Genomic DNA, 15,098 nt, shown 5'->3' with positions numbered 1-15,098 from the left:
CTTGCTATGCACATATGCATGCCTGCTTCCTCGCCCATTGTTTATAACCCTATGGCTCTGCACAAAAAGGGAACAGGAACCTGGAGCAAGCCATGTAAAGAGCCAATGGGATCTAGAGCCATACTCTATACTTGGATGAGTCCCAAAACCGTATCCATCCATCCGACAAATAAGCACCGAATGTTAACTCTGGGTCGGGCAGAGTTCTGAGCATCAGCGACAGCTGTAAAAGGAGCAGAGAGAGAGAGACCTGCCCATCAAACCTCCAACTGAAATGCTGCTTCGGGCTACACCTTCCATTCACATATCTGAAGCCAAGGTCATTTTCCTTGTTCCCCAAACTACTCCACCTACACACTCACTGTCCACTCCAGTTAGTCGTTTGTCAGGCTGACACACGCTAGGGTCATTGGTGAAGAGGAAACCTCAGTGGAGAAAATGCCTCCATCAGATTGGCCTGTAGGTAGACCTGTAGATTTTCTCAAGTACTGATTGATGTGGAAGGGCCCAGCCCACTGTGGGCAGTGTCACCCCTGGGCAGGTGGTCCTAGGTGGCAAAGAAAGAAAGCTGAGTAAACTGTGGGGAGTAAGTCAGTAAACAGCATTCCTCCATCAGTGTGTCGTCGTCGTGTATGTGTCCGCTGTGTCATCGTCGTCCGTCCCCCCCCCCCCCAGACCTCCCCCCCAGAGCCCTGCCTTGAGTTCCTGCCCAGATTTCCCTTAATGATAGAACTGTGATCTGGAAGTGTAAGCCAAACCTTCCTCACAGACTTGATCTGGTCACAGTATTCCTCACAGCAACAGAAGGCAAACTAGACCCTGTCTCCCTGGGCATACTCCTTTTTCTTGACCATTAAGTTTTTTCAGAAAGGGTCTTCTATTAACCCACATGCCGGCCATGAATCCTCTGTGTAGCCCAGGCTGGTCTCAAATTCACCATACCCCTGCCTCTACTTCCTAAGCTCTAGGACTGCTGGTATGCAACAGCATGGCCAACCTGACCGCTAATTTACAAGTCGCAGGAATTCAACCTCTCCTTCATTTCCACCTCTACCGACTTCTTTAGAATTGCACTGGAGATCTGATCACCAAACATCAACAAAGTTTCTTCCTTCCTTTCATTCCCGCCAACATTGGCTTAGGGAAGCTCACCACCCCGTGTCCAGATTGTTACAAGACCCTCTGACCGCTTTAGACGGAATGTTCTGAAGCTAAGTTTGCCAAGAAAGTATCAATGAAACTAAAGGCCTCTTTAAAAACAGTCACAATTTCTGACAAGTTTACAAGTATTCCCTCTTCCACAGAAGCAGATACATTGGTATTTAAGAGACACGTTGAAAGCCCCTCAATACTTTATTAACTATTAGTTATACTAAAAGCTTTTGGACCAAACTGCTGTAATTAGTCCCAGAATTCTGGTAGATTCCTTTTAACAATGGAATCTATAATGCCAGTAGTTAAACATATACTCAATTAACTAAAAGAATGAAATTCCCCTCTATGTTAGTCAGGGTTCTCTAGAGAAACAGAACTGCTAGAATGAATGAATATGTATTATATATATGAATATATGTGAATATATGTACATGTGAATACATATAAAGGGTAGCTATAGAGAGAAAATACATTTTACATTTTACACACACACACACACACACACACACACACATATATATTAGAGTGACTTACAGGCTGTGATCTACCTAGCCCAACAATGGCTGTCTACCAACACAACGTACAAGATTCCAGTAGTTGTTCAGTCCACAAGGTTGGATGTCTGTTGGTCTTCAGTATATGCTAGAATCACCCCCGCCCCCCCAAAAAAGGCTCTAATGCCAGTGAAGGAATGGATTGCTATTGAGAGCAAGAGCAAGCGGGCAAACAGAGAAAGCTTCCTTCTTCCACATCCTTTTTACAGGCTGCTGCCAGGTTTGACTCAGATTAAAAGTGGATCTTCCCACTTCAAATGATCGATTTAATTAAGAAAAAAATCCTGTACAGCCACTTGGATTTTTGTTAATTCCAGAGGTAAAGTTGACAACCAGGAACAGCCACCACACCCTACAACAGTAAACTCGTGAAAATCCTCAATACAGGCAAGTGCCTTGAATCTAGCGCGCTCTGGTAGTACAAAATTAACTTGGACCATTTTGATTGCAGCCACCTTCCACGTCAAATGCAATTGTGTGCTGCCCCAAATAATGCATTCAGAATGAGGCTCCTAATGGCGTCAAATGATTTTATTTATTTATTTATTTATTTATTGGTACAGGTCAGTAGTGACTTCCCAATACTGCACTCATTTGTGCTTTCATTCACCCCTCATGTTGGATACTAGAATCACACAGGTATCTACAGGGGACTCAGATGACCCTCTCTCTATCCTAAATCAATGGTCTATTAAACAGTCAAAACCAGTGCTATCTATCACAGTGGACCAGGGAGAAAGAGAAAGGAGGAGGAGGAGGAGGAGGAGGAGGAGGAGGAGGAGGAAGCTTGGGCAGGGTACTCTCTTCTCACAACAAAAGATGGATGGTATAGCTAGTTAGTTAGCAGGTAGTTATAAAGCACCTACTGCATGCAGAGCCTTAACCAGCCCACAGACACAGCGGATTCAAACAAACTCTACTGGATGAAACAAGTACAGTCTCACTGTGATTCATTTTTGCACTATGTTAAAGTTACTTTGTAAATAAATTTGAATTCTATTAAGCAAAGACTAAATCACCTCATGACATTTTTCTGTATACATAACAGTCCTGCTTAGTTTTCTGTCAACTTGACACAAGCTACAGACATTTGGGAAGAAGAAAATTCAAATGAGAAAATGCCCCCCGATTAGCCCACAGACAAGCCTGTGGAGCATTTTCTTAGTTCATGACCGAAGGGGGAGGGCCCAGTTGAAGGTGGGTGGTGCCACCCCTGGGCAGGTGGTCCTGAACTGTATAAGAAAGCAGGCTGGGTGAGAAATGAGGAGCAAGTCAGTACACAGCATTCCTCCAGGGCTTCTGCTTCCGTTTCTGCCTCCAGGTTCATGCCTTGAGTTCCTGCCCAGACTATCTTGATGACAGACTGTGACATGGAAGTGTAATCCAAAAAACCTCTTTCCTCCCCAGGTTGCTTTTGGTTATTGTGTTTTATCATAGGATTAGAAACCCTAAGAAAACAGTAATATTAACCCGTGGAGCTATGGCTAAAACCTAAAATGTAATTTTTGTTCCCAAAGTATGATTATGAATAAAAACATTTCCTGTCTTGTGACCTTTCTTATATAATTCTTAGACACTGATAAAAAGTATTCTTCCTATGAAGAGAAGATCAATGGTTTAACAAGAAAACAAAGCCAGCCGACGTGGTTTGAATGTGAAATGTCGTGCAGGCTCCCATGTTCGAACACGTGGTCTCTAGCTGGTAGTGCTATGTGGGAAGGTTGTGGAAACCTTGAGAAGCTAGAGCCTTGCTAGAGAAAGGTGGTCACTGGGTCAGGCCGTGCAGCTTTAGAAGCCCCACTTTCTAGGCATCCTCTGCTGGATGACTGTGGACGCCAGGACCAGCATGCCTTTTCTGCCTACCGCCTACTGTCTTGCCGGCCATGATGCACTTGTATCCCCTCGAACTGCAAACCAAATAAAACCATTCTCCTCTAAGTTGCTTTTGCCAGGGTATTTTATCACAGGGAGAAAAAAGAAATTAAGATACCAACCATCTATAAAAAGAAATGACGGCCGGGCGGTGGTGGCGCACGCCTTTAATCCCAGCACTCGGGAGGCAGAGCCAGGCGGATCTCTGTGAGTTCGAGGCCAGTCTGGGCTACCAAGTGAGTTCCAGGAAAAGGCGCAAAGCTACACAGAGAAACCCTGTCTCAAAAAACCAAAAAAAAAAAAAAAAAAGAAATGACGTAAAAATGTCTCTTTCTAGGATGTCCATTTCCATCCATCAGATACATTCATGGTAAGAATTAAGAGTTATTGTGTCATTTAGGTCGGAAAGTTCAAAATATTTTAAGTCCCTATGTTAAATTAACCGAATGTTTCTTACCAAGAAGGAGCCTCTTCCACCTAGCTACACAGCTGCAATTTATAACAAAAGAAACTTCAGGAAGGCCCTTTATTAATGATGATGATCCTAATGTTACTAGTCAAGCTTTTCATTCATTTTTTTTTATAAGTTGAAAAAAAAATCCAGTTAAGGGATAAGAAATGTTTAGTTAACACAGAATACAATTTCATCTCAACAATGCAGTTATAGCCACTGTGTCTCACTGTTCACCCTTGAATCACACCATTCATTCACCCTTGAATCACACCATTCACCCTTGAATCACACCATTCACCCTTGAATCACACCATTCACCCTTGAATCACACCATTCACCCTTGAATCACACCATTCATTCACCCTTGAATCACACCATTCACCTTGAATCACACCATTCACCCTTGAATCACACCATTCACCCTTGAATCACACCATTCACCCTTGAATCACACCATTCACCCTTGAAAGGGAAGGAAGGTGTTAGGGGGGTGGGGTGCTTACCTGAGAGGAACAGCACAAAGATGTGCCACATGAAAAGTGAATGTGAACGCAAAAGCCTAACCAGAAAAACCAGTCAGGAAACAATCCACACTGCAATCCAACAAGGGAAAAGTACTACCTAATAATAGGACTCAAAAAAACACTCCAAAGCTCAGCAAGCCATACTAACCTTACGCTATGGTTTGACTGTTCCCTCCCAAACTCACATTGAAACTTAACTGCCAGTGTCATGGGGGCCTCTAAGAGATGATTAGGTTTTGAGGGCACCATCCCCATGACGGGATTAACGCCATGACCAGAGGAGTGGGCTCCATACAGTAGAAGTAGCTTTGTTATAAAAGTGAGCTCTTCTCAGTGTGATCTCTTATTTGCTCTCACTGTTTCCAAGTGACCCCTCCCACCAAGTTCCGATGCAGCAAGACGGTCCCCGTGAGGACCTTAACCTAGGGTCTCATATCTTCCAGAACTGTGAGCAACTGATTTCATTTTCTTTCTATAAAGAAACAGCAACACAAAGACAACTTAATCTTTCATCTGATCTCTAAACATATGCAGAGATGTAATGAAATAAGAGGTTATATAGAGAATGCATAAGGGATATTATGGGCTCTTAACATGGTACAATTCATGAATTTTGAACGAAGCAAGAAAACAGAATTCAGGTTTATGAACTTGAGGAAAGACAATCATCTATAATAGAATAAACTACAGGTATCATGTACCTGATGAGACGCACTGAGGACAGATTGGCACTTACACAATATTACTGTCTAAAATTTCCAGTCCAAGTCTAATTATGAAGAAACTACCAGATAAATCTTAAATGAAAGATATCTTGTAAAAGAGCTAGGCTGGCCTTCAAAAGTATCAAGGAGTATGGAAGAAAAAAAAAAAACTCATTCCAAATGAAATTGAAATTGAAATTCACTTTAAATGTCAACTATCTGGAGAGTGATAAAGTATACTGACTTGAGCATTCAGAACCCAGAATATATCAAGCCAAATCCTGCACCAAATCAGATCCCCAACATGTCATTCCATGCCATGCCCTGTCCCCTTTCTAAAATGAGGATACCAGCAGTTCCTGCTCTAATTTGAATCAAAGCCAGGGCCTTACTTTGTGGCCCAGCTTGGCCTTAAACTTGTAATCCTCCTGCCCCAGACCATGGGTTTAGAATTACAAAAGTATCCAATCACACTCGGATTAGTTGGGATCCTGCATGCCCCCCCTGTCTCCCACCCCCAGGACCATGTTTTGAAAACTTGCTGCTCCTGAGAGATAATGGAACCATTAAGAAATAGTGCCTATTAGGAGTGTCTTAGGTCACTGGGGGACAGGACTATAAGACCTGACCCCTTTCCCTTCCTTTTCTTTGTTCCCAAGGGTTTTGGTGTGACCAGTTCCGCTCTGTTGCATACTCCTACCATGATATGCTATCTCCTTACAATCCAAAAGCAATGGAGCCAACCAGTCATGGACTGGAGACTTCCAAACTGTGAGCCAAAGCAGCCTTTTCTCCTCATACGCTCATGACCTCTCGGGGGTTTGTCAGTAACGGAAAGCCAACAGTCCCCAACTTACAGTATCTCAGTTTAATGATCTGGGGACTCTACAGAGAGTGCTACAAATCCAGTAGAAACCATACTTCAAATGTTGGTCCTAGACTCGCAGTGTGCCATATAAAGCCCTCTCTGGAGATGCCGAGCACTGAGAAAGAACCACGGCTCCCAGTCAGCTGTGATCATGAGGGAAATAACTGACAATCTGCAACATGCTGGGTTGCTAAGCAGTGACGCTTGATGAACTAATTATTCAGTGCTGTTTTGACTTATCATGAGTCTTTCAATATGTAAGGACCTCATGAGTAAGGAGCATCGGCAGGGCCTTCTCTCAAAAACTAGAATTAAAGCAACTTTTCACCCAGCACTAGGGAGGCAGAGGCAGGCAAATCTTTGAGACTGAGGTGGGCAGGGTCTCTATAGCAATTTCCAGGACACCGGGGCTACAGTGGTTGACACCTAGGAACTGAACTGGGGGAGGGGAGGGAGGAAGAGGAGAGGAGGAGGACAGGACGAGATAGTGCTGGTGGTGGTGACTGCAGCCTTTAGCAGTTGTGGTGGTGAGAGGGTGGAGTCACCAAAAATGGCAGCATGGCTGCTTTCCGGGCTGAGAGTACAGGTTAGAAAAAGCATACTCAACAATTCCAAGACTGTGAGATAAACAAGTACTCTGGTGGAAAGCTCTACAGTGCAAATAAGTCATGTAAGTCTTTCTTAGCACAAAATGATACTGTCAGCATGGGGTTGGGGGGATGACAGGGTGGACAGAGAAGCCGGAGAGAGGTGGAGCCGAGGTCCAGCTCCTGGTTGTGCAGCAAGCTGGGCAGCGAAGGCTGACACTTAAGCACAGGGCGTGAGCAAGAATAGGGGTACAGAAATGATAGTCTCTTCTGAGGACTCACAGGAAGGGCACAAGAGAGTACTGCAGAAGGATGTCTTGAAAGTGACAGGAAAGATACATTCTGCGTTCCCCAGATTAAAACACCCAAACCAAAGAGATACTATCTTATTCTTACCGGAGATCCAATTTCAAGAGATAATCTTTTTTTTAAAGACACTCCCATAAATCACATACATTTCACAGTGTAGCTGTTTTATTATATTGCATACTGTGACTATTTACTGTATAAATAAATGGGAATGAGGACAGCTCTTAAGAGGTTCATTAAATCTAAAACTTTAATTCACCTGCCAGGAAAGTCAGAGACATTAGTCAGATTCTCACTCTACTTGAGGCCATTACTTTATCAGAGGTAAAAAAAAGAAATCAACATAAACTCTCATTGTCTAGCTTTCAAAACATGCAGCCTTTTCATACTCCTCAAAATTGTCAGAAAGAACGCAAACACCACATGTGTTAATTAATCTGTCTATGGCAAATACAGACATACATATATACATACACACATACACACACACACACACAGACAGACATACAGGTTCAAATATGAAATGTTCCCATGTCCCCACAAGCTGCTGTGTTTGAGCACTTGGTCCCAATTGGTGGTGCTGTCTGGGGGAGCTGTGCAATCTTTAGGAGGTGGGGCCTGGCTGGCAGAGATGGGTCAGTGCAAGCAGGCCTCAAGAAGCACAGTCCTGCTTCCGGTCCCATCTTCGCCTCACTCTATCTTGAAGCTTCTCATTCCTTTATTGTGACTACAGACAACTCAGCATGCCACACAGTTCACAGTATACGTTCATGCTGGAGTCTTCCTTAATAAATAGGCAGAATCAGTACCGCTGCTCTCCACAGTGGTCATATGTTCAATTTGCTCCTGAATACATTGCTAGAGCTAGTATCTGCAGAGCCCATGGACAACAGGACTTGGAGTTCACAGGACAAATTCTTAACCTTGGTGTGAGGATGACATTCCGATCCCAACATCAGGCTTGCTGACACTGATCTCCTCCTCCAGAACGGACTGCATTGAGATACTCGCAACTTTCCCCCACGGATTTTTTTAATTATTTTTTTCTTTTTTAATTTCTTTATTATTCTTTTATATACATTAGTGTTTTGCCTGTATGTATGTCTGTATGAGGGTGTCAGATCTTGGAGTTACAGACAGTTGTGAGCTGCCATGTGGGTGCTGCTAATTGAACTCAGGACCTCTGGAAGAGCAGTCAGTGCTCTTAACCGCTGAGCCATCTCTTCAGCCCCTCCCCCCCAGATGTTATAGTAAGCAGAACAATGGTCCCTCAACTATACCTCAAAACATCCACACCCAACTATTGTGATCTGCATTTTGTCAACTTGACACAAGCTAGGGTCATCTTGGAAGAGGGAACTTCAACTGCAAAAAGAATAACTCCATAAGACTAGGCTGTATTTTCTTGTTTAATGCTTGAGGCTGGAGGGCCCATCCCACTATGAACAGTGCCCTGTTGGGCAGATGGTCCAGGGTTGTATAAGAAAGCAAGCTGAACATGGCAGGAGAACGCAAGCCAGTGGGCAGCATTCTTCTACGGCCTCTACTTCAGTTCCCGCCTCCAGGTTCCTGCTCTGACTTCACTCAATGATGGTTGATTGGGACATGTAAGCCAAATAAACCCTTTCCTCTCCAAGATGCTTTTCATTGTGGTGTTTCTTCACAGCAATAGAAAGCAAACTCACATAGCAACCTCACGTGCAAAACTCTGCAGATAGGATTCAGGATCTTGCCACTGAACCTTGATTATGTATATCCTCAATTGTGCAGGGAATCCTGATTTAACCACAAGGTTACCTGGGAGATGAGAACTAGGGATGTCATAGTCACAGAAAAGATTACAGCAGGAACCAAAGCTGGAAGGATGGAATGCTGGAAAAGACCAAGAGTCAAGGAACACAGATGATTGCAAAAAGCTCAAGATGGCAAGGAGTGGATCCCTCACCTAGAACCTCCAGGAAGAACACAGCTCTGCTACCACCCTGAACTTATCCCATCAAAACCCGCTTCAGGCTCTCTCTCGCCAAAACTGCAAGAGCACACAGTTTATATTGTGTTAAGCCGAAAAGGTTGTGGTAATCTGTTATAGCGCGGCCATAGGAAACTAACGGTGTCCTCAGACGCCACAGTATGTTATGATACCTCGAATGGCAGGTCAGGCAGGATTTTTTCAGATATACAGAATTAGACTGAAGTAAGGGCTTTAACAAGTGTGTATAGTATCACTATGAGCAAACATTATTCATAGTGCTGCTTATCATTTTATTGTAATAGAACAGGCAGCTCTCCCAATCTGCCCCTCCAAAGAAGTCACAGAAGTTGAAGAGTCTCCACCCACTACCAAGTGACTCTCCATCTCAATTTGAAACTCAGTGTCCTTTTTACAAACTGTTCCCCGCCTGACATATGAAAGTGTTGCCGGCAAAGCATCATTCAGTTGGTTCTGCAAAGGCAACAAGAATTTAAAGACTTTTTCAGCCTCTTATCACTAACTCAAACCTATAGCCCATGCACATTTTCTTACCGTTATTTAGTTCAAATCACACTCACCACTTGGTTGAATTTTAGTTTGCCCAGCTGCTGAGTAATGATAAGCGAGCAATCAGCTCAGTGGCTTCCGTGTGTCTTAAATAGCACCATTCCTAAGACGTGCTCCAACAATCAACCCCCACTTCATCTGCACCTGCCCACTGTCGATGTTTCAAAGTGGTTCACAACTCCCCAGGAAGGAAGGTCAGAAGCTAAATTTATCATTCCATCCCTATCCGACATCTAGCACCAGCTAGAATGCAGAGCGGTGTGCCTTCAGCTCCCTGATGGCTGCGGTTCTCAGCTAAGTCTGGGGGCAATTGTAGGGCCTCTGAAAAGCCCTTGCCCCGAAGCTCAAGAGAGAAGTCCAAAGCAATGTCCTGGTGCGCCACTGTGACCCAGAGTTCACCTACACCTGACCGCAGAAAACCAAGTCACATTCTTGAGCCTGGCCATTCTGCCAGGATCTCATAAAAATCACAGAACCACAATTGTACTGTAAACTTTTGGCCTAAATTTACTTCCCTTCTGTCTTCCTGACCAGTACCATATGAATGTTACTTAATACCCCAAACAGTCCAGATCCACATAACAGGACTCCTTTTGTTCCAGAAACTCAAAACCTCTTTGTAATACATCCTGATATTAAAAGAGGACCACAGCCTCCTGAGCCACACCCACAGGAAGTGAAGACTTATCTCCTCCTGGTTGTGAAAACGGTTTGGTTTGCTCCTTTTCTTCCGCCATGTCACTACTTCTGTTGGCTCTGGTTTTAGAAGCCATTACTAATGTACCTCTGGTAATGTGTCGGGACCTAAAGGTTTTCCCATGCTCTATACAGTGTCTAGACAATGGTCGCTCTATTCCAAGCCTTGGAGGAGACAGTGGCGAACACACAGAGAGGCCTTTGCTGTCTTTGAGTAATAACTTCAATGAGCTTTTCAATGCTTAAGGTTGCGGAGTGCATCAGCCCTGCACAATACCTTTACTTTTATACCTTTTATCTGGTCAATTTATGCTCCATTTTGAACCTGCTAACTTCAAATTAGAGATTCCTAATGTAAAACACGTGCCTTTTTGGTCTTTCATTTTAAATGCCATTTGGCAGTATGTTAAAAGCATTTAGGGAAAACCTCAGCCACATAACCCCGTTTTTATCTACAAACTAGCCCACACCTTTTAAATGCCCCTCCCCTCTCTGCTTTACTCGGGATTTGGCATTTATTTTCCACAGGAACTACGAAAGGTGTTGTTGGCATATGCTCTTTGTCTACAACTGATCTTTTTTTCCCCTCGCGATGTTAGTCTACCTGGCCACAACACAGTCATGGAAGAGTGTCTCATACAACAGAAATGTCCTCATAGTAGACAAGGAATCCTACACCAGAATGCCAACAATGGTCAGGTTCTGGTAAGGACTCCATTTGGCTTGCAGATGGCCACTTTTTTGCCAATGTTCACAGGGCAGACAATGAGACAGCAAGCCTCCTGGGGATGAATATTCTAAAGACCCCATCCTCAGGCCCTCACTCACACCTAGGCATCCCACAGTGCCCCATGTCCAGAGTCATCACACTGATAATTAAAGTTTCAGCATACAAATTCTTCTTCAGGGGACAGATTTCAAACCACAGCATTTCCTGCTAGGAGCCCTAAAATGAACCCGCATGCAGCTCTTCTTCGCTGCAGAGATGAACACCTGCAGGGGCTCAGGCCAGGCTAAATGCTAGGTATTTACAGATGAGTGCACAGGATGATTGTTATCGGCAGTCCCGGCATCCCCAGACTCTAAATGTGAATGACTGGGTACACCTTCATCCTCGGGAGGACCAGTCTAAGACCCCCATGAGTTTCTGAAACTTCAGATAGTACCAAACCCTGTATGTGTATATCTTGTGTATACATCCTTATGGCATAGCTTAACTCATAAATCAGACATAGCAAGCAATTAGTAACAAATAATAAAATAGAACTCAAGAGAATAAATACACTGGGCTAAAACCGCCCACATCACTAGCTTTGTGCCTTTTGGGCCACTGTTACAATAACGATGACTTGAACATAGCAATATGATACTGTGACAGTTGGTCTGATAACAATGACAGCCACTAAGTGACCTTGGTGAGCAAGGAGTGTATACAGCATGCATACACCAGACCTAAAGGAGTTTCATATACTACTGGAGAGATCAAGACAGCATACGATTCATCTTGCTGCTCAGAATAGCGTGCAATTTTAAGCTTATTTCTGGAATTTTCCATTTAGTATCTTTGGACTTACACTCGGCTGTGTTGACTCACCGCAGCAGCCATGGAGACGTGACACTCAGACTTCCCTTCCAGAGAAGCACAGTTGATTGTCAGCTCCCAGCTGCCACAACTTGGGGCTCACCACAATGTTCATGCTGAGCTGTGTGTCTGCCTAAGCCTAAGGGGAAGGGATCTGGAGTCAGGAGTTTTTCTCCCAACATGCAATGTCTATAACACACACGCTTTGCTCAGGGAGCCCCGCCTGCCCAGCCACAACCTCCTCAGAACTGCACCTCAGATTATAATCGATCTTCCCCACCCTCTCTCCTCCCTGCTTTAGTTTAATAGCTGTCCAGTGAGCAGAGGTTTCTCTCTCCCTTCTGCTGGTCCCCATTATAATCTGAATCAGAAATGTCCCAACAGGTTCAGGTGCTGAACACGTAAGTCTTTGGCTGTAGACATTATCTGTATGTTCAAGGGACTTTAGAATGTGGAGCACCTTAGAAGAAGTAGGTCAATGGACAATTTTTCCTCCTTTAAGATCTCTTCTCAGATATGTGGTCACTACGAAAACAAAACTGATAACCCCCTCTTTGCCCTTTACCCCAACTCAGTTTTGCATGCCAAACCCTAACTTGCAATTTGCTTCTCAGAAGATTAAAAACCATGCACCAGGTGATTCCATATAACATCAGAGGACACATCTTTCTGGGGACAAATACCCACCTGTGATATGCAACCACCCGAAGGGCAGAATAACTGTTCTCATAAAGCAAAATTAACACTAAAAGAAAACGGGGCTCACTTGAACTCAAGACCCACGCACCTGTCGTGTGCCAGGTGCTGTGCAGTCTGCACAAAAGATACAAAGACCAACCCCGTGTTCTCAAGGAACTTGGGGACAACCTGAGTTCTTATTTTTTCCTCAGAATTATGCATCATTCATTTTAAACAATTTCCTTAAGCTCTTTATATACATACCTTCTGTGTGTGTGTATACACACACATATACATGTATATAAAGATATGACATATCTTTATATATATATATATCTTCTTTGTGTATATATATACATACACATAGATATGTATATAAAGATCTATATGACATATCTTTATATATGTGTGTGTATATATGTATATATATGTATGTGTGTGTGTGTATATATATATATATATATATATATATATATATATATATATATCTCCTCTGTGAAAACTGGGTGAGAAACAAAATGACTTCAGGTAAGTCTTCTGAAATCTTCACTTAAAACATAATTTGACATTCAAAAGTTAACACAATATTTCCTGCCTACAATCTCAATATCCCCTCCTTAGACCTTCAAGGTGAAAAATTCCAAGACATTTTGTCACTGAATCCTAAGATTTTTTTAAAAAGACTTGTTCAGTGATGTCATATTCACTTCATATTCCTGAAGAAATAAGAGTGAGGCAATAGTCAATCCACCCTGCCTCATAACAAACAATAAATCCCCAATCATCTCACTTCTTTTCATCTTTTTCTTATTGTTGCATTGTGAAATACAGAGTAAAGGGGAAATACGGTTTACAGAATAGCACACACTCTATCTGCATTCCAGTCAAGCTGCAAACTAGAACATTAGTGTAACTTTAAAGTCCCCCCACCTTAAGTGTCTCATCCTTACACTACTGGCGTTTTTCAGTCTAGATAAACTTCAGAGATTAACAATTACACTGTTAGATACATAGCAATCTCCTGGCTTAGAGTCACTAGATGCCAATAGCCTGCCATCATTACACAAGGTTATGACAACCATAAATGTCCCTTAAATGTTGCCATGGATCCCTGCAGGGCAAAGTAGCCATTGAGAATGGCTGCCTTAGAAACAACCACAAGCTGAAAGTTTGCTTGAAGTTTATAGAAATGAAAACATGTACCTTTGTATGCCTTCTTTCTCTCAACATTATGTTTATGAGATACATCCATGGTGTGCTGTGCCTATATTGCTTTTGCTGCTGTAAGGTAAACTACCGCGGAGATTTTAATGGGAATGCCCCTCCCCATAACGTTCATATGTTTGAGTATTTGGTCCCTGGTTGGTGGAACTGTTTGGAAGGATTAGGAGGTGCAGCCTTGTTGGAGGAGGTGTCACTGGGGGCAGGCTTTTGAGGATTTAAAAGCCCATACCATTCCCAGTTAGCTCTCTCTGCTTCATGCTTGTGATCAAGGTGTGAGCTCTCAGCTACTGCTCCAGCGCCATGCCTGCCTGCCTGCCGTCATGCTCACCACCATGATGGTCATGGGCTCTGGAACTGTGAGCCCCAAATTAAACACTTTCTTTTATAAGTTGCCTGAGTCACGGTGTTTCATCATGGCAATAGATAAGTAACTAAGACACCTACTAATGAAAATTCCATGATTTATTTAATCCAGTTTATTACTGACAGTTTTACACCTTTGATACTTTGCATCTATGACTACTTCTACTACAACCACTCCTTACATAGGCCTTGTAATTAGGTAATTTCTTTAAGGTTTATATACCTAAGAGCAGAATTACTTACAAAAGATGCTCATGTTAGACTATTATATTCCAAAATTGGGCAGTGGAGGACATTCCCAGGACACCACATGTACTTCAATACTTAGTCCTTTCACTTACTTATTTTCTTCATGAAATTTGGTACCATGAAATATACTTTGCTACCATACAAACACCACTTCTACAAACAGCAAAAGCGATCTGGCTATATTCAGACATGCTCTGTATGAATAAAATGAAAATCGGAGATTACAATTAAATGTTTGTACCAAAGAACTGGCTTCATTCCTCACTGTTATTCTCCTCTTTAAAGAAAATATGCGCTATTTTGATATTTGCTTTATGAGCAAGTGGCTGAATTTCTTCCATCTATCTGCTTTTTCCTAGGCTAGATCATAGGAGAGACATGGGGAATACCATGTTGTCATGAAACTTTAAGCAAACATTCCATTTTCAACTGCAAAAATGCTGCGAGCCACAGAAATATGAAATAGGAATTCAGCTGACAATGGCAAAAACTATTACCTGAAAGAGTCAAGAGCTCTTCCAGAGGATAAAGCCAAAACTCGAATTTTGGTGATATTGCCTTTTGAATATATTAGCTGTGTCCCACAATGAATTTCTTGTGTGCTATTGCAGCCTTCCCATTTGATTCTTTTCCCAAGAACTTCTAACAATGTGGTTGATCATTCATTTGGGCACAATTTCCCCCTATACAATTGGGGTATTTGGACAACATCTACCAACTGTGTGCCTTTCTATAATCAT

At 42.8% G+C, this 15,098-nt stretch overlaps 1 protein-coding gene across 3 annotated transcripts in view; it reads right to left on the bottom strand.

The window, feature by feature from the left end:
* Positions 1 to 15,098, bottom strand: part of Arl15 (ADP ribosylation factor like GTPase 15) — a 391,154-nt gene that overhangs the window by 348,924 nt on the left and 27,132 nt on the right. Inside the window, exon 1 of one of the 3 annotated variants that reach the window (XM_052743308.1) lies at positions 11,857 to 11,883. The exons of the other annotated variants lie outside the window; for them this stretch is intronic. Coding sequence (XP_052599268.1) covers positions 11,857 to 11,868 — 12 coding nt within the window. The 5' untranslated portion in view covers positions 11,869 to 11,883. Of the gene's footprint in view, positions 1 to 11,856; positions 11,884 to 15,098 lie in introns of those variants that run through there. 3 annotated transcript variants of the gene reach the window in all.

This window comes from Peromyscus californicus, unplaced genomic scaffold (assembly GCF_007827085.1).
Source record: "Peromyscus californicus insignis strain IS unplaced genomic scaffold, ASM782708v3 Scaffold_18__1_contigs__length_77618521, whole genome shotgun sequence".
Taxonomy (NCBI): domain Eukaryota; kingdom Metazoa; phylum Chordata; class Mammalia; order Rodentia; family Cricetidae; genus Peromyscus; species Peromyscus californicus.
This window is presented reverse-complemented; position numbering and strand designations above follow the sequence as displayed.